The 20,234-nt window shown below is 37.6% G+C and overlaps 1 protein-coding gene across 2 annotated transcripts; it reads right to left on the bottom strand.

Moving 5' to 3' along the window:
- Positions 1-3,055: 3,055 nt before the first annotated feature.
- On the bottom strand, positions 3,056-16,034 carry Ttc14 (tetratricopeptide repeat domain 14). Of its 2 annotated transcripts, XM_042669815.1 has the most exons (12): positions 15,776-16,034; positions 14,356-14,480; positions 14,069-14,268; positions 12,148-12,232; positions 11,885-12,014; positions 10,978-11,133; positions 10,388-10,459; positions 9,834-9,953; positions 9,606-9,728; positions 6,566-6,683; positions 5,593-5,702; positions 3,056-4,260 (listed from the first exon to the last, which is right to left on the bottom strand). In XM_042669815.1, the coding sequence occupies exons 1-12, from the start codon at positions 15,934-15,936 to the stop codon at positions 3,342-3,344; spliced, it is 2,319 nt and encodes a 772-aa protein (XP_042525749.1). In that variant the 5' UTR covers positions 15,937-16,034; the 3' UTR covers positions 3,056-3,341. The 2 variants fall into 2 exon arrangements, 1 of the variants encoding a protein (XP_042525749.1); XR_006145881.1 differs by lacking the exon at positions 3,056-4,260 and having other exon boundaries at positions 5,642-5,702; positions 6,093-6,683.
- Between the last annotated feature and the right edge of the window lie 4,200 nt (positions 16,035-20,234).

Raw genomic sequence — 20,234 nt, forward strand, 5'->3', positions numbered from 1 at the left:
CTCACACTGAACAGCAAATCCCTTCTATTTTTTATGTCATGATATAAATTATCTCATGAGATAGTCTTTGAAATAAAATGACCATTTATCCAGTAAAAACTCAAAGAAGCTAATGTGCTTTTCTACTACTATATGTAAAGTTGAAAGATAGTAATTGATTCTTAACCAGGCTATATTAAATAAGTAGAGAAAAAGGGGTTTTCTCGCTATAGTCTTGATGTTTGTGAGTAGTTGACTTTGTTGCACAAATTTCTGCTAATTTACCCTAGAAGATTCCCAAACTAGACTTTTTTTTGAAAAAACATGTCAAAGGTAATTTTTCCTTTGGTATAATTTGTAACCAAATGACAGCTTCATAGTAGTAAGGAGTAATGCTGGGTATAAACCAAAGTGCAGCTTCAATGATTTTGAAAGTCAAATATAGCCAACTATGCATAAAGAATTTATTTTGAAATTTCCTTAATAAACACATAAAAGAAAGCTAGATGTGCAATTTGAATTTATTATTCATTTGCAAGTAGAGTTACATAAATTTACACTGGAGATAAGCTATTAGGTTTAAATGTTTTTTCAGTTAACATTTGGTATCCAGCATTTCCAAGTTCTTGGGATAGTGTGAAATATTATAAAACTTTGATTTCAAATAAAGGTATTAGAATTCATGTGTGTAAACGAACATCTCCTTCAAATCTTGAAAAAAATTTTTTTATGACTGTGATTGTCTTAGAACCACTAGTCACAATTACTTTTGAAAAGCAGAATGACAGAAAATTAGCTTCTCATTGTTTCAGAAATTGCCAAGAAAAGGCATAGTAGTGAAGTCCAGGGATTAAGAGGGGTAACAAGGCTGGGTGCTGGTGGGTCATGTCTGTAATCCTAGCTACTTAGGAAGCTGAGATCTGAGGATCCTGGTTTGAAGCCAGCCCAGGCAAGAAAGTCCAATTAAGAGCCAAAAAAGCCAGAAGTGGAGCTGTGGCTCATTTATTAGAGTGTAAGCTTTGAGAAACTCAGGGACAGTGTCCTGAGTTCAAGCCCCAAACTGGCATGCTCAACCAGAAAAAAGAGGGGTAACAAGGCTGAATAATTTTTGGACCCAAAATTACACTGTGAAATTTACAGGCCTAAAACTATTTATTTAGGTGGCTAAAGTTTCTCAAAGTCCTATTGTCAGATCTGCATTTGTAAATGACTTGGAATTTGAGAACAGTAAGCTGTGTTCTATGAAGCCAAGATTTGTGTCCTAGCTCTGTGACCTTGGGCATTATTTTTTTCCTCTCATTTGTAACATAGTACTCTGAGTTACTGAAGCAACTGGGTAATATAAACAAAATGCTGGGGGCTTGACACATAGCAATCGTACTATAGTTAATTTCTATTAAGTCACTACTTACAACTTAACATTAAGTAGGTTCTTCAATTAGCATATAACTTTAATCCCTATATTAAATATTTTTTACTTTAGTGTAATAATACTAACTTTTAAGAAGGGGTTAAACCCATACTTACAGAAACAAATTCACAGCTGGGTGTATACAAAGTGTATACACACTGATACTGAGTTGAAGATATCACTAGGTATTGTTGAAATGTCAATCTCTAGTACTTTTTGCAATGGGCTTCCTGAGCATACCCTTACAATTGCGTGATGCACCCTGCTTACTATATCCTAGGAGAGGTCCTTGGAAAGATGACATTTTGAAAATTCAGGCAGCCTGCAAGACAAGGCAATACCCTAATTAGTGTGGGCAATATTAAACTGTTCTGGAGAGTCCCATGGTTAAGTGCTATATGCAAGAGGTAGTTTTTACTCCTTAAGAACCTCAATTATAAAACTATAGAGATAGTGAGGAAGTTAATAGGTAGAACTGACTCTTAGACGAGACTTGGTGTCTACTACCGCCATTACTTATGGCTCCTACTGTGGCAATATTGGAGCTTGAACTCAGGTTTTCACACTTGCTAGACAGATTCAGTACCACTTGAGCCACACACCTGTGCTATGTTCTTAAGGCTTTTTTCCTTGTTCCACTGCAACATGAGCTTCACATTTTCTTAGTCAATCATTACAATTTTTGAAGGATGAAAACAATACACAACAGTATTAAAAGTTCTGCTATATTACTGTTGGCAAGAGCTGCAAGACACACCAAGTAATGAGGTTCCCTTTGTTGTAATTCTCAGCTTTTGTAGGTGGATATTCATCTATCCCTTGACCTACATCTTGAGTGTTTAGATTTTTAAAGTCCACTGTCATTTACGCCTTCTAGAATCTTCAACTAAGATTCTCAAAACATCTTAAGTCCAATAGTACCTGATTCCTATTGGTATCTCTGAGTATACTCTACCAGTTTCAGTAATCTTAGGAGAATCTTTAAAAATCTAAGTCCCTTCTGTAAAAGCTCTAGCTGCTGCATTTATTCTGAGTAAAATAAGGCTGTACTCAGTACAGTCATTTATTTAGAACTGAAAAGGGTGACAGTAAGGGAAAGGCAGTGACAAAGAGAAGTAATACAAGCCAGCCTAGATTATTCTAGAATATGCCTAGAGATTTCTCATTGAACACTTGCACTAGTAATTTCTTACCCCAGAAGAAATCTACACTTAAAGGTAATTTTTTGCCACTGTCATTTTTTGCTGTAAGGATTATTTTCTACTCTTACCTACTCTTAACTAGGACATAGTCTCTAAAGGTCTATCAATATAGTTAAAAAAAATCTTACACCCATGCTAGCTAAAAGTAAAAATAATAGAGAAAAAAAAGGCTCTGCTCCCAAATAAATTTTCATGGTCTTATTCCTAAGACATTTAAGTTGGACATAAACCAGTAGCTGTTCACCAGTTACTTTAAAGTAGGCTTCAGAGACAAATTAAGTGTAACAATTTAAAATAAAGTTGTCCAAAAAGTTGAAGAAATGGGTATGAAATATAGTAGTACTCTCTCTCTCTCTCTATACACACACACACACACACACATACATATGTATACATATATTTGTGTTTGGGGCTTTTGACAAAAAAATGGAGTAAAAAGTTTTGATGAAAAACAACACAGATATTCAATGAACAAATTTAATTTTCTGTTAAGATAAGGGATTCTCATACAGTGTAACAATGAAGAAACAATGCTTTTAGATATTTATCCTTAGGTAAAGTTGTTTATACTGAGTAGGAAAAATACTGTACATAAACATTCCCATGAAAGGCTGAAAATGGAAACTCAAGCTGTGACAAGGTGACCTAAAACAAAATCTGAGAAAACCTCTATATTTCTGCATCATACTGTTAGAACTAAAACACTCCAACTTTATTGTTAGTGTAATGGTACAATTTTTCTTAGCATATTAATTTTTTGGCTTATTTCCCTTTTCTTTCTCAAATTCAGCTATTTGGTTAAATATATTGAGTAAATTTTGAGGTAAATTTTTTTTAACTCTGCTTTCTGATTGCTCTGTGCTATTTAGTCCATCTTTTTCTGTAACCTCTGTTTTATTTTCCTCCCCAGAATTGTCCTCTCTTTCATATTCTTCTTGATTTGCATTTAATCGGTATCTTTGCTCGTGTCTACTGAAATCACGGGATCCAGAAAAAGTGTATTTTTTATGTCTTTCAAATGACTTCCAAGAATAGTCTGAACTTGCTGGTGATGTAGAATGCCGCATGGAGCCTGGTTCCCACCTTCTGTAGTGTTCTTTTCTTCCCTCTGTGTCCTTTTCACATTTCCTGTAACCATACATTCTTATCTTGTCTTCTGAATTTCTACAGAAGGAATCTGAGGAATTTCTTCTACTGGAAAAATGTCTTTCTGATTTATATGGCTTTTCTGTTTTGCTACATCCTGCCTGGGTTTTATAGCTGTTGCAAACATCTCTTGGATCTTCAGACCTACCTCCAAAATCATCTGTTATTTCAACTGAAGATGAAGAGAGAGGGCATCTATCCTTCTCTTTCACCTGTACCTTTTGGTACTGTAACCTCTCTTGCTTTTCCAGCAGTTTTTCCACTTCTTTTTTCTGGTTAAGAAAAGATGCCGAAGTATTTGCTGGAACTGGGTAGCACTCATCTTTCCTATTCTGTTCTATGTGACTTGAGGATGCCCTCGTTGAATGCCTTTTGGAACTTCGAGAAGACTCTGAACGGGTCCTCTTATGTTTCTTATGCCTTTTGTGACCAGAAGAGGAGGACGATGAGGAAGAAGAAACTGTCTCATCACCAGAAGAAACACTTGAAGAAGATGATGATTTTCTTCTTTTCTTCTTCAGCCTGGAAAAAAAGTAATTAACTCATCAGATATGCCCAATACAAAAAAATGTTAGTAAATTACCCATAAATATTTTGATCTTTATTTCTTTTAAAGATTTCCTATAAATTATAGAGCCGAGAATCTCAGTAACTACAAAGTACAATTTTACCATAATTTGCGACTTTTAAGAAAAATAATATTGGTGGAAATAGTTGGTATTCAATAAGCAAGTCCACAATTTCTTTTTTCTTTCTTTCTTTTGTGGTGCTAAGGTTTGAACTTAGGGCCTTGTGATTGCTGAGCAGGTGCTCTACCAGTGGAGCCATGAGACCAGACCAGCAAACCTTTCATTTCTGGAAGACACTGGGAGACCGGCAACTTGATTTTCTCTTTAAGAATCAAAGAGAAAACAAGTTTTCCCACTCTAGTTTCATAGGTTTTCTGCTTCATCACTACTGACATTTGGTTCTTATGCACTGCAGGACATTTAACAGTGCCTTGACTCTCTATTCACTATGCTAGTGTGTGAATCTTACCAGTTATTAAAACCAAAAGCCTCCTGACACTACCAAATATTTTCTTGACAACAAGAACCACTGCTAACTGACAATCATTGATACTGATCATTGCTCTAGTTCTGAAACACTTTTCCCTACCATATAGATAATTAAAACGACTTACTGTATGTTTTAATTATATATATATAATTTTTTTGGTCAGTCATTCATTTGGCTTGAACTCTGGGCTTGGGCGCTTTCCCTGCACTCTTCAGCTCAAGGCGAGCACGCCACTGCTTAAGCCATAGCACCACTTCCAGTTTTCTGGTGGTTTATTGGAGATAAGAGTCTCACGGACTTTCCTACCCAAGCTGGCTTTGAACCGTGATCCTCAGATCTCAGCCTCCTGAGTAGCTAGGATTATAAGAGCCACTGGCACCCGGCTTGTTTTAATTATATATATAATTTACATACAAATTATGTTATATTACATATAAATTATATTACATATAAATATTAGAATTCTAACCTTAGATTCTACTAAGCTTAATTTCCTTTATAGAAAACCATGAGGCATAGAGATTGAATAAGAATTCTTTTCTGGTGCCAGAACAGGGGCTTGAACTCAGGGCCTCACACTTGCCCAGCTTTCTTGATCATAGCTGACACTTTACCACTTATACCATCATCCAACTCTCAGCTTCTTATGTTGCTAGGATTATAGACATAGGCCATGAATCTTGGCTTATTAAGAATTCTTAATTATCACTTGAGATACTTTACCTCCATATGGCACTTTGGGTTCAACTCAGTAGTTGCTTTAAGTTAAAAAAAGTAATGCATATTATAGTTTACCTTTTTTCCTCTTTTAAGAGCTTACGCAACTTTTCTGCACTTGTTTCTATTTTCTTTGTTTTCTGCTTTTCTTCCTTCTCAGCTTGTTTTTCTCTTAATTCCAAAGATTTCTTTTAGAACCCAGATATCGGAAAAAACCACACGTTAAAAAATAGCAGAATATACAAACCACAGTATTTAAAAGACCATCCCCCAACCAGAAATCCAATTTAGTATAATGAAATCACCATAGAGCCAGTATTGAGCAAGGGTGTTTTTTTTTTTTTTTTTAAGAACATAAAAAGGTTAGTCATACAGATGTTTGGCATTAATCATTGGAATGGCCAGAACAATATTGAGGACCATATTGCAGTTGGTAACCCATGAAAAGAGGGGAAGCCATTGCAGTGGTACCAATGACCCAGAGCGCAAAAAGGGACACAAATTTTGCAAGTAAAATTCAAATAAAGACATTCCATAGAGGTGAATCAAGGGGGAAATCACCACATTCGAATACAAACCATTTAAAAAATAGCACAGCCCAGTTGGATGCATGATTACATAAGAAATCATTTTCCAGTTTGTGGATGGGGATGAGCAGCATCAGATGTCACAGACACAGCAGCAATGGTCCAATTCAGAAGAAAATGCATGAGAAAACATCATCATCAGTATTACAGGAAAAGGCAGATAACACGGTGTCTCAAAAAGGTTTCTATAATCAGCTCAATTACAGTCTCAACAATGATAATTTTATAACCACCACGTAATCTCACTACAAAGGACAGTTCTCAAAAACACATGCCAAAATTAGGCAGTAAGAATTGTCTTTTAGTATAAGTAAAAAAAAAAAAAGCACTATGAAACAATAACAAACTCATTAAGAAAATGCTAATGCTTCACTTAAGATAATCTATATATTTTTTTTCCTAGAGGAAAATTGTATCTTGCATTAATTTTAAATATCACTAAATAAGAGGAAATAAAGAATCACCTGCATATATTTATGGAGTTTCTGTAAAGCATCCTCTGCATCTTTAAAAGTCTCGTCCAAAGCCAAGGCTTTCTTATAGTAACTTTCAGCATTTAAAAACTTTTCTTCTTCTTCTAGCCTAAATTTGAAAGAAGACAGCATTTTTTATAAAAACAAAAGTATTTAAGTACACATATAAGTCAGAAGTTAATATGACAAAACTTACTAGAGAAAAGCAATCTTGAGCATTTTTTTTTTTTTGCCAAAATGAATAAATTATGTGCTTTTTACTGTATTTTACTTGGAAAAGAGACCATTTAACAAATGAAAAGCCATTACAAGCTAACTAAATACCATTTGCCTGTTTTTGAAGAAATGCAGGAAAACATGATAACTGATGTCTGAAAACCTCAGTATGATCTTTAGCATACAATTACATAGTTTTCCCTTGTAGTTTATAATAATATTTTTTTCCTTGCCACAGAATACTTTTCCCCAGAAAATCCACAAGTAAAGGTCTTTTGGAAGACACACACACACACACACACACACACCCTTTTCAGAAAGGGTAATCACTAGAAAATGACTTTGCAAAATGTTTTAATTCATAGAAGGAACATACAATTAGTGCAAAACAAACAATGGCTATCATTTTTGGGTAAGTAAACTGGACATGAGGAGTAAGTGACAAGTCAAAGATTAACAATACTAGTAGCTTGGATAACCAGTAACTACTCAACTAACAGAGAATACATAGGTAATAACAGGATCATCTTGGTAGGCTTTCAGAACTTAGTGAGAAGATACAAAGCTGCTCCAGCCATTAGTTAGAAAGTTCACATGAATTAAAAAGACATGTAGTTCAAAAATCTCATTTAATTTAGATTTTATGATTAGTCAAGCAGTACTGAAGCTTGTTATCTCTGCTTTTGAAACATGTTTGTGTGGTAATGATTTTCTAAGTGTTTTCTTGAACTTGCAACAGACTCATTTTAAAAAGCCCAAAGTTATCAAAGGTTATCAGTTACTCAGGAGAAATAGGCAGGTGATATAAACAAAAAAGAAGACCTTGCCTGTATACAAAACAAAAAGAGTGTGGCCAGAGCACCGGAAAAGCAAGGGCAAAGCTCCAAATTCAAACTGCAGTACGGCCCTATTAAAAAAGACACCCCTTTCCCCACCCAAAAATAAGCAGATTGGAAAAATATAATTTCTTCCAGTCAATGAAGAATAAACTCCTTTGCCACACTAAAGTGGATGTAGATTCAAAGCAGATAAGCATGCCCAGGATTAACTACAACCTTAGAAACATGACCAAAGACACAATTCTGGACATTTTTCTGCAACAGTGTCACCTACATCAAGACTAGTGAGAATGTAGTTTCTGAAATGAACCTAATGTACATATACTTCTTCAGGAAAACCTTGATTTGCAGCCTGATTCCAATGCTGCCATCTTATAAGGTTTTCTTACATTATTATCCTAAAAAATCAGAACATTTCTTTGTGGGATATGGACAGTGAAGTGATCAAAAATATACACCAACATTAGAGGAAGATTTGAACAACTTTTAACCCTGAATCCTTTAATTTCTTTGAGAAGGAAAAGTTAGAGATCATTAGGAAACAGGAATCCTCTTTGGAGCAAGAAAGAAGTTACAAGACAAGAAAAAAATACCTAGGACCTGGGTATTTAAAGATCATAAGCTGGGAGCTGGTGGCTCATACCTATAATCCTGGCTACTCAGAAGGCTGAGAATTGAGGATCATGGTTCAAAGTCAGCCTAAGCAAAAAACTCTGTAAGACTTTTATCTCCAGTTAATCACTAAAGAAAAAAGTGGAACTGTGGCTAAAGTGGTAAAGTAGTAGCCTTAAGCAAAAAAGAACAGGGATAGCACCCAAAACAAAACAGACCAACTATAGTAAGTTTCAAAAGTGAATGTCCCCAAAGAATCAAACTTGGCAGAAGTGACAAAGATACCAAGAATGGTGAATACCTATAAATTGATATTGGACAGGTGTTCATAAAATACTCCCACCTCATCCATAAACCAGGAATACTCTTTGCCTTTGATTCTCCCATTGGAATATCTTAGTTCCAAGAACTACAAAACATTAATTCCAATTTCCAATTTCCAACATGCAAAGGTTTTTTCTAATATTATTAGCCTTCTAACTTATAGTCTATAGGACTGGTCCCAAAAGTAGAATTTGAGCCAATAATCTCATATCCTAAGGACAAAAAAATGGATGCACTCACAACTGAGAGATCTTGAACAGGATGAGATTTTAAGAACAATTTGCTAGGTTTACTGCAGATGACCTGGAAATTTCTCTCCAGGTCTCTTTACCATTCCTTACAAGCTTCAGAAAAAGAAGGAACTAAAGCAGAACCTGAATCAGGTTAATAAAGTCCAGTGATGTTAACACAAAAGAGATGCTCAGGACAAAGTCCCAACCATCGATGTGGGAATAGTTAATGGAGGCCAATAATCTGATTGTGCTACTGGAGAAACTCCTTGAAAACTTTTTAACAAATATTTATTTTCTTTAGAAAGCCATTTACAGTATTGCTGACCCTCAAAGTTATATCAAACTCAGGCCATACTCCTTAATCAGCCATTATAGTAAAAATGACTCATCTATGGCTGTTTTAAAATGGGGGCTGGGAAGGTGGCTCAGTGGTAGAGCGCTTGCCTTGCACACCTGAGGCCCTGGGTTTGATTCCTCAGCACCACATAAGCAAAAAGAAAAAAGCCACAAGTGGCGCTGTGGCAGAGCGCTAGCCTTGAGCTGAAGAGCTGAGGGACAGCGCCCAAGCCCAGAGTTCAGGCCCCAGGAACGGACCCAAAAAAATAAAAAAAGTCATACAGCACCTCAAACTCTTCATTAATATGCCTTTATGTTGCCTCTTAAAAAAAGTGTTGTCCATAATTGAAGCAAAGAGTGAATTGTGAGAGCTAAAGATACTCACACAGTATTTATTTTTCCTTATATACAGTTCAAGATTTCATAGAAGTTGTTTTACATTAGATTTCTATTATTAAGGTCAATACTTACTGCCCTCCTCTTTCTACAAGTGTCTGGCAGAGGTATTTTCTTGCATTCCTGTGAGTCGGACAGTTTTCTAATGCAAGCTCAAAATCTTCTATTGCTTTGTTCAGACTTCCTTTTGTGGCATATCTAGAGACATTAAATAAAATTAGAGGAACATAATCTTGTGAGCTTAATTTTTAAGTCTTATTCAGGTATAATTACATTATACACATTAAAATCCAGTTTACTTACAATGCTCCACGAGCTACCAAAGCTTCCACATTTTGTTTGTCTATTTCCAGAGCTTTATTGTATTCATTCATTGCATCTACATGGCGTCCAACCTTAAAGTAATCAACTCCAGTCTTCACACTAAAAATATTTCACAAAATAGCTAAATAAAATATTAAGGTGAATAAATTTTTTCTGAACTTCAAAAGTTTGTGCAAGTGGTTACAATTTAACATGCCCATCTAAGTGTGTGGATAAATTTTTTCATAAGCAAATGTCTTCAAACCTGGCAAATAATTACTTTAAAAATGTCTTAAAAAATATTCTAAGAAGCACTTCTCCTTTCAAGGTTTTCTTAACTATGTTTATAAAACTCAGACATCAATATGCTATTTTTTTCAAAAAACAATTGAAAATGGTAGACAAAAGTATGTTTACAACCTAAGATGATGTAATGCCTATCAAAAGCTTTGTTTTAATTCACTTGTTCAAATTCTAATGATAATATGAGTGCTTGGTTTACCCTAACTTTCAGACTAGATGATGCAATTGTTGAAACAAAACAATCTTCATACCATTTTAAAGCCCAAGATGCAGACTGTTTCTTTCTTAATGAAGCAGCATAATCTTCTTCAGAGAAACTTTGGCTATTAAAGAAAATAAAATTCATTGTGTAAGTAATATTAAAATAACTATTCTTCACTCTGACAGATGGACACTATACACTGAAATAGAGAATCCCAAAAGAAATCTGTGTTTTCATTTACACAGTGAAATCCTCCAAATCTCAGAAGTATTATTAGTAAATGATATTTTTCTTTGGTGTACCCATACAATTTTTGCATGTGTCTGCCAATCCTGGGCTTGAACTCAGGGTATCAGTGATGTCCCTGGGTCTGTTGGGTTTGTCTACCCAGGCTAAGTCAAACTGTGATCCTCAGATTTCAGGCTCCTGTATAGCTAGAATTACAGGTTTGAGCCACTGGTGCCTGCAACATACAACTGTTATACAAACTTATTACACCTTTCTCTACGAGGTCACATCTATCATTGTCAAGTGTCCAGTGCAGATGGGACCACCGAATTCATTCAATCTTTGACATAGTCTTGTTGCTATGATCGAGTATAACTTTCTAAATAAGAGAATAATACTGATGTACCATACCTCTGTAGGCCTCTCATTAAAGATGGTGGATTAGATTCATCAATTCCTAGTTTCTCTAAGAGAAATTCAACTACTCCTGGATTAACAAATCCGAGGGAACTCTGCATGATATTTTCATAGGACTCCAAAGAATTGGTGTTTAGTTCAACACTCCTCCTTAGGAAACACACAGACACATACACACAAACATAAAATATAAGAATGACTAAGACAATTAGCACATTTCTACTAGAGAAATAACATTATTGTATTAGGTTTTGAAACCATTTCTGTACACATAATGGTGCCACACTATATCATAATATAGTTCGTTCTACTATGTCTGTAGAAGTTTCCTTTTTGGTATGTTTGTAGAAATTTCTTTTTTGGTGGTACTAGGGTTTGAACTTAAAGCTTTGAGTTTGCTAGGCTGGCTACAATATGGCTAAACCATGGCTCTAAGCACAGAAACTTACTGAAGCAGCTGAGATCTGAAGATCATGCATGGCTCAAAGCCAGCGCAAGCAAGACAGCCTATGAAACTTTTTTCTCCTACCAATTAAAAAAATGTTATTATTAAGATGTTGTACAGTGGATTACTGTCTCATAAGCCAGGTAATAATATGTATTTTTGGACAATAGCACCCTTTTCTTCACTTTCCCCCGTTTCTCCTTCCTGTGGACTGCTATCTCTAATTAACCAACAAAAAGCTGGTAGTGGAGCTGTAGCTCAATGTGATAGGGTACTAACCTTGAGCAAAAAAACTCAGGGACAGTGCCCCAGGCCTTGAGTTCAAGCCCCAGGACCGACATACAAACAAAAAATAAAAACACATTATACAATAAAAGAAATTAAAATTCAACTTTATTATCAGAATCTTACCATAATTTTCTATTTTAATCCCAGAAATATATGAAGGATAAATACCTGTAGTATAAAGGAAGCTCTTCAGAAGTAATTACACCAAGTTTAATACTTGACAGGTGTGGTGGAAGAGATGAACTATAGAGGGACACTGCAAGCTTTTCATGGTATCTATCAATATCCTTAATTCCAGCTTTAAAAAAAACAAACAGAAAGGAGAATTAAGCTGTTAAGAAAATGTAAAATAACATAAAAATCCATGGAATTTTTCCAAATACTACCCGTATTATACTAAACTTTTTAATTAATATGGTAAAAATTATCACCTCGAATGATGTCACCAGTTTGGTAATATGATAAAGGATCCCCATGGTTACTGTGAGAAGGCACATCTCTCAATGGACAAAGAGCCTGCAATGACAAGTAGCTGAGTATACCACATACTTCACTCTCGGGCAAGAAGAGTATCTTCTTTTATCCTAATTGTTCAGTATGAACAGTTAATAATGAACATGAACATTAAGTAATAACCATTATCCTAAAGCTTAATTTTTTCTTTTTAACAGACACATAGAAGCTATCTTTATATAGGGTACATTTGAAAATTCAATATATGTACACAACAAATAATTATCAATCAGGAAAACTAGCATTCCATCTCATTTCATTGTGATTCAATCTCTGAATTATTCTTCTACAGTTTTTCAAAATATGTAAGAAGTTGTAAGCTATAGTTTTTTTGCTGTGCAGTACAGCACTAGAACTTACTCTATTATCTAACTGTATGTTACCTGTTCTCCAACTCTTTTATCTGTAACAAACCTTACCAGCCTCTGCTACCTACTCTTTTACTCTTCTTTGAAATAAGCATTCTAGATTTCACAAATGAATAAGAGCATGTAGTTTACATCTTTCTGTATGCAGTTTAGTTAACATAATGTTCTGCAGTTTTACCTATTTTGTCACAAATGACAGGATTTACTCCTTTTTCATGGCACAAAAGTTCACTGTTATATGTATATACACAGTCATGTTTTCTTTATTCACTCACTTGCCAATACACAAGTAACTCAACCTAAAAATCTCAATTTAAAAACTTTAAAAACAATTTCTGTGTTCCAACAACTTGTTTTTTGGTTCAGTTCAAAAACTAAAATCTCAGCTGGGAGCTGGTGGCTCACACCTGTAATCCTAGCTACTCAGGAGGCTGAAAACTTAAGACTGTGGTTAAAAGCCAGCCAGGGCAGGAAAATCCATGAGGCTGATCTCCAATTAACTATCAAAAAACTGAAGTGGAGCTGAGGCTCAAATTGGTAGACCGCCAGTCTTGAGCAAAAAAGTTCAGAGACAATGCCAGGTGCTGAATTCAAGCCCCACAACTGACAAAAACAAACTAAAATCTCCATTAGCTTAGGAACCAAATATAGATTAAAAATGTTTTGCATTTGTTAAAATTAAGACTCAAATTTGTATACAAATTATAGGGATTCCCATGAAATAATGAAATGAGAGTTCTACAAAGTTCTGCTTTACTTTCTTCTTATCTGCTTGGACAGCAGCAAATACCAAGTATTTTAAAGTGATACACTATTTCAAATTCAGGAATATCTTAGGCACATTATAATGGGCAAATCTCAAATGTCAACTGTAGTTATATAGATGATGAGAATTTTTTCTTCTAAATTATCTCATTCAAGTATCTAATGTCAAATATTAGTTAAGAATATGTTCAACTAGAGGGTGTAAGGCTCCAGAATATCTGATCGACTTTGCCATGCCCACAAATACATCTTTGAGCATGTCTGTTTTTTTTGTCAGTTGTGGGACTTGAACTCTGGGCCCGGTGCAGTCCCTCAGCTCTTCAGCTCAAGGCAAATGCTTTACCACTTCTGGTTTTCTGGTGGTTAATTGGAGATAAGAGTCTCTCGTACTTTCCTTGCCCGGGCTGGCTTTGAACAGCAATCATCAGATCTCAGCCTCCTTAGTTGGTAGGATTGCAGGCGAGAGCCACCATAAGAAAGGAAACTGCTCCGGTAACCAGAGTGCACCCCCACCCCCCCCAAAAAAAGGAAATAGCAATGGATAAAGAAACTGTAATATTTTGGTAAGAGGAAACATTTTTCTCTAATACTCATTTAATTCCCCAAGCATCTCAGCAGGGATACTTAAACACAATTGAACACAATGTTTTTGCATGAGATGACTATCAAAACAGTAATCCCCATGACTAAAAAGTGAATAACTTACTGTGATTTCTAAGTGGGATATGTCTCTCATGATTCCACTTCCTAAACAGATTAACACCATGAAAAATCCAAATTCCCGAATGGAACTAATTCTTCCAATCACTATATCACCTCGTTCAATATCTCGGAAAAACAGCTCTCTCCGGTCCACACTAGGTATCTCCATAAACTGCTCTAAAGGTGGCATGACTGCATAGTGAGCTGAGAAAATAATTTAAAACATGGTTGTTTTGAATCATCCCATTAAACCAAATGGCCAATTGTAAAAACATCCAAGACAAAACTCACCTTCGCTGTCTTCATTAGCTTCAGAAATCGTTGGTGTATCTGATTTCCAAGAAAGTGCAAAAAGCAAATCTGCTTTTTTGGAGATGAACTTCTGTATTTCAATGTTTTCAACTCTCTTCTCTTTTCTTAAAAAGAAACAGAATTTGTGAAAGTTGATTTTTTAAGAAAACCCGCAGTGCCCTTGTTGGTCCAATTTTCTGTTTGTGACTTTCATTGCCCAATCTCTTGCAAGCTCCAGGCTGGAGAAACAGTATTTTTTTTAATTGAAAATTTTATTAGGTACTTTGTACAAAGGGATTTCAATTCAGCACGAACGCATCTTGTCCAATGTCACCCCTTTCAATACTATTGCCCAGGTTAAGTTTTTATAGAGGCGTTACAGTTACCTGAGTAATGAGTACATTTCCTATAGGGCATTATTACCTCCTCCTTTGTTTTTCCCCACCACCATTCCTTCCCTCCCCACTTCCCCAACTCCTCCCTCCCCTCCCCCCCCCAAGTTGTAAAGTTCGCTTTCAACAGTGTCTTGTACATCTCATTGTTACAATGGGTCAATCTGTATCCTTATTTCATCATTTTGTTATTTCCCTTCCCCTTCCCAAATTAGAAAAATGTATATACAAGATGCAGGGCACCAACATCAAATACAGTGTAAACGGGTTATATCCTGGGGGAAGAACATACAAAAGAAACAAAAATAATCACATGGTACATTATAAATGCATTAAAAACAACAGCAAGAAAGAAAAAAAAAACACGTGTGTCCGTGTCATTTTGCTTAGCATCATCTTATATGGTCATATATACATAGCTTTTGACCTTTGCCGCTTGTCCTAGACATGTACTAGTTATTGCAAATAAGGGAAACCATGGGACTCATGTTTCTTTGGGCCTGGCTTACTTCACTTAATATAATTTTTTCCAAGTCTTTTCATTTACTAACAAATGGGGCAATGTCATTCTTTCTGATGGAGGCACAGAATTCATATATATATATATATATACACACATATATATGTGTATATATATATCACATTTTCTTGATCCATTTATCTAATGAAGTGCATCTGGGTTCGCCCAGGTAAGTTTTTAACCAGGCATTCTCTCTTGCCAACCTGGAAATGGAGGGCGGGGAATCTTACACAGTGGAGTCTCCAGCTTTAGAAGGCCCACAGGATTTTTTACTCGGGAAATCACCTCGGTTTGGCAGTGTCAGAAAGTTGGCTTGGCACACCCACAACCCGCAGCAGGTTGGGCCCACTTGGGGCCGGGACCCTGCCCGCAGCGGCTGGGCCCTCACCTGCCCGGGACCCCGGCGCCGGCCCTCCCCTGCCCGGGAACTCGAACCCCGGCCGCAGCGGCTCCGGCCCACACCGACGCGGGACCCCGGCCCGCCCGCCCGCAGCGGCTGGGCCCTCACCTGCCCGGGACGTGCGGAGAGGGCGGCGGGCCCCGGGCTGGCTCCGCCGCCGACCCCAAGAAGCTCCGGAAATGCGGGTTGTCTTGCTGCTCGCTCCGAAGCAAGGAGAGCAAGGACGGCCCGTGACAGTTCAGCGACTGGCGCAGAAGGTCACGGTCCATAACGGCCGGCAGCGGCGGGGCCCCGTCCCGTGCCCCTACTCGAGCGGGTCCGGCCGGCCGCGGGCTGGGCCGAGGGAGCGCACACTCCGTCCCTCTCCGCCGTCGTTCCCCGGAAGTACTCCGGAGTGGGCGCCGCGGAGCTCGGCGTTGGCCTCGCGAGATCCAGCGAGATTACGGAAGCCGAAAGGACCTCAGGCCCGGGCCGACTGGGACTTCGGGGTAGGGGCGGGAGGGTAAGCTTGTCCTTCGGAGATTATAGAATGTCTTTACTATCTCAAAACAGCCCGGGTCCGGTCTAGGGAAAATCATAACTCGCTCTCCGGCTGATTGGCGTGCTCCTAAGTGGCCGCGCCGGGGTGAGAACGCAGGAGTGGCGCCGGCCGCGGCCCCAGTGCCCTTCCGTCGGAATCGCGCCAGCGGCTCTCGCTTGACCGCATCGCACTGACTCTCGCTCGGGGAACGTTTCCCGGGCAGACCCAAGTGCAGACGGAAGCAGGCAACTATTAAGTAATTGGAGTTGTGGCATTCACTGCTGGTGATGTCCGTTATGGAACCCAGTAGGCCACGTGCCAGTTGCTCAGGCCTGCCATCCTAGCTACGCTGAGATCTGAGGATCAAGGCTCCAGGTCAGGCCCGGGCAGAAAAGTCCCTGAGACTCTTTTCTCCAGTTAACCGGCAAAACCCCCCCGAGCGTTACTCAAGAGGTAGAGCACCAGTCTTGATGGAAAAGCCGAAGGAAACCGTGAAGCTCTGTTTTTGTTTTTGTTTTTGTTTTTTTAAGGGCAAAGATGAGTAGAAGGTAAAAAACTTCCCATTGGACAATCCTTTTTTACATGTACGGTGTCCCATTACTAAAACCCCCAGCCCAGGTTATGTTTGTTACAACTAATGAACCTATACAGAAATACATCATAACGTTCAAATCGCATGGTTTCCCTTAAAGTTCACTCTTGGTACTGTACATTCTATGCCTGTAGACAAGTGTATAAAGACGAGTTTACCATCCAAGCACTCCCTAAAATACATTTTTGTTTTGCCTATTTTTCCTTTTCTTTCCAGTACTCTTGGAAAACAATGAGTTTTGTTCTTTTTAGTCTTTCCTTTTCTAGCGTATCAAGTAGTTGGTGAAGGAAAAAATGTAATTTAGGGCAGAAAGTAACCCCAAAGAAAGTAACCCAAAAGACCACGTGGACGGAAGTCAAGTAGAAGAAAAGATTTATTGCCAGCAGAGCTGACAAGGCCAAGCTCTCGAGAGGAAAGAGAGAAAATGGCACCATCTGGCTCCTTGGAGGCCTCTTTTATACGGTCGGGGGGCCGAAAGTGGGAGGTGCCTCACCTACTGAGCAGGTGCTGCCCTCCAGGGCGGAGATTAGGCCTGCGAGGTGGGTGTTTCCTTACAGTTGAAATTATACATTGTACACAATCTCAGCAATATGTGTTTTTTTTTTCCCTTATATGTCTTCCCTTGGCTTGATAGCTCATTTCTTTTTAGTGCTGAATAATAGTTCATTATCTGGGTACTCCATAGCTTATCTGTTCACCTACCAAAAGACATTTAGTTGCTTCCAAGTTTTGAATTTTTCCAAATTTTGAATAAAATTGCTTCAAATAGCCACATGTGAACATAAGTTTTCATCTCTTGGGCAGGTAAATTGGTGAGTGATTGCTAGATCACATGAAAACAGTATATTTGGTTTTGTGAGAAAGCTCCAAACTGTTTTCCAAAGTAGTTATACATTTTTGTATTCCCACCAACAATGAATGAGAATTCCTGTTGCTTCACATTGTCACTAATACTTGGTATTGTTAAATTACAGCAAATCTAGTAGATGTGCAATAATATCTCATTGTTTTAATGTGCATTTCTCTGATAAACTTATTTGTTAGTTACATATTTTCTTTGGTGGCTGTTAAGGTATTTTGACTATGTTTAAATTGGATTCCTCCTCCCCCCTCACCTTCTCTTCTTCTTCCTCCTTTTCTCCCTTCTTCCCATCTACCCCCCTTTCCTCCTAACCTTCCTTCCCCTTTTCTTCTCTGGAAGTACTGGGAATTTGAACTCAAACCATTGTGGTTTTCAGCTTTTGGTTGAGGGCTAGCTTTCCACCCAGGCATGTGACTGGGTACACTTACTTTTTGGCTTCCTGTCTTTCCATGAGATTATAGGCACATGCCCCCATGTCCTGCTGCTCACCATGGAGACTCAGTTTTCTGCCTGAGTTGGCCTGGCACCACAATCCTCTCACTTTGAGCCTCCCATGTAGCTTGGGAAGACAGATGTGCACCATTGTTGCTACCTCTTGGTGAGAAGGACAGTGTCAATCTTCTCGTTTTCAGCCTCCTAAGAACCTAGTATTGCAGACAAGAGCTGCTGGTGCCCAGCTGATTTGTTGGTTTTCTTTTTTTCCTTTCTATGTGCCAGTCCTGGGGCTTGAACTCAGGGCTTGGGTATAGTCACTTAGATTCTTTGGTTCATGCTAATGCTATATCACTTGAGCCACCAGTGCCACTTCTGGCCTTTTCGGAGTAGTTTTTATTAGTGCTAAGAGTCTCACAGACTTTCTGCCAGGACTAACCTCCTAAGTAGCTAGGATTATAGGCATGAGCCACCAGGGCTTGGCTTGTTGGTTTTCTTACTGTTGACTTTTTCTACTTTTCATCTTTGCCTGCCTCTGGACTGGGATTTTATATCATCAACCGCTTATTCTCAGGTTTTTGAACTCAGACTGAATTATGTTACTATAATGGAAAATTATAAAATTTCTCTGTTTTCCTAACCCTTCAAAACACATGTGAGTCACTATATATGTATAAATATGACAGCTATAGAGACATAGGCATTTATAGGACATATATAGTATATATGTAATATATGCATGTAATATTAATTCTCTTATACTGTTTTTCTGAAGAACCTAACAAAAATGTTGAGAGCGTGAACCCTTTTTTTCTATTATTATTCCTTTAGTTTTCATTACAAAAGTACATGGTAAGAAAGATGTTAGGTTACTGTTTTGCTACCATATTAGGGAGCTAGCTAGGTTATATTAAAACTTTATTCAAAACCACCCTGAAGCAAATCAAGAAGCAGTAAGGAATACGTATAGAAAGTATAGTTAATCAAACTCAAATCTATCCCATTATTAAAGGAATAACTCATGCCACAAGCCTTTAGATAAAGTTTGGTACATCTTCATTCAGTCAAATATTCCTCGTTTGAAAGGGTTCTGACCTCTATTTTTCCTGTCATAGAAAACATCTCTTTTCAAAAATGAAAACATTGTCAGTCTAATCCACTTGAGGGTGCTATAAGATCACTGTGGTATCAAATTGTATATTCTTTACCAGAAAACCTGTCAGCTGAAACAGAGTTTGGGGATGGAGACCTATTTGAGGATAATTGTATCTCTAACACCTTCTCTATGTTTTAGTGACTGATAAGTGTTTGAGAATATTATTTGACTATATGTAATTTTATATAACATTATTCAAGTTGATTGGCTCAGTACTTGAGATTTTTCCCCTCTTACACAAAATTAATAGCTTTTGTTCCCATCTAGGCTGGTTAGTTCTGAAGAGACTCGGTGTGAACATTGTACAGCTGTTGGACACAGGACACAGTGGTGGTACAGTTGTATCACAACCTGTGTATGATGCGTGTAGCACCCCTAGCGATGTGTGATGTTTGATCATATGTGGTGACCATCTGCAGTGCTAGCTAGACTCAACCAGAATGGCTCCTATGTTTGTCTTTGTTTATAAAAAGGACTAGAAGCAGAATGAAGATATTTCAGAACAAATTCAGCATGTTCATTTGAAAATATTGAAAGATGTGTGCAATGCTGATATAGAATAGATTGATATCTTCAGCTACACATTCATGACTACTCCTATACACACACACACACACACACACACACACACACACACACACACACACACACTTCCCAAAGGCATTGTTTACAAAAAAAGTGATCCATACTACAAATGGACTCAAAGTGCCTTTGTACAGGTGTGGGGAACATGATGACTGGATACTCCAAAAGCATGTAGTTTGATTGTTTTCAACTTGATGGTAAAGGAGTTCATTCTTTAAAAAAAAAAAAAAAAGCTCCGGTATAAGTTATAGTATTTACTCTCAAAACAAACAGAAAAGTAGTACTTGTACTTTATTACTTCCATATCTCATCCCAGGTTTCCAGTTTTACATTTAGTTTTTATCTTTGTATCTTGTGTTAATAGTTTTTGATTTCATTGTATTTGTAAGTAAATAGTTTCTCTGTGATGTTCTTTGCTTA

Source organism: Dipodomys spectabilis, unplaced genomic scaffold, assembly GCF_019054845.1.
Source record: "Dipodomys spectabilis isolate Male_0828 unplaced genomic scaffold, ASM1905484v1 ptg000506l, whole genome shotgun sequence".
In the NCBI taxonomy this organism is placed as follows: Eukaryota; Metazoa; Chordata; class Mammalia; order Rodentia; family Heteromyidae; genus Dipodomys; species Dipodomys spectabilis.

What these genes read in the sequence shown, in the direction of transcription:
- Ttc14 (XM_042669815.1), bottom strand. Translation starts at nt 15,936, where the DNA reads ATGGACCGTGACCTTCTGCGCCAGTCGCTGAACTGTCACGGGCCGTCC. An exon ending in AGCTAATGAAGACAGCGAAG is followed by an intron (nt 14,269 to 14,355) that starts GTGAGTTTTGTC and finishes TTATTTTCTCAG; the next exon opens with CTCACTATGCAGTCATGCCA. An exon ending in CTTGTAGAAAGAGGAGGGCA is followed by an intron (nt 6,684 to 9,605) that starts GTAAGTATTGAC and finishes TTTCAAATTTAG; the next exon opens with GCTAGAAGAAGAAGAAAAGT.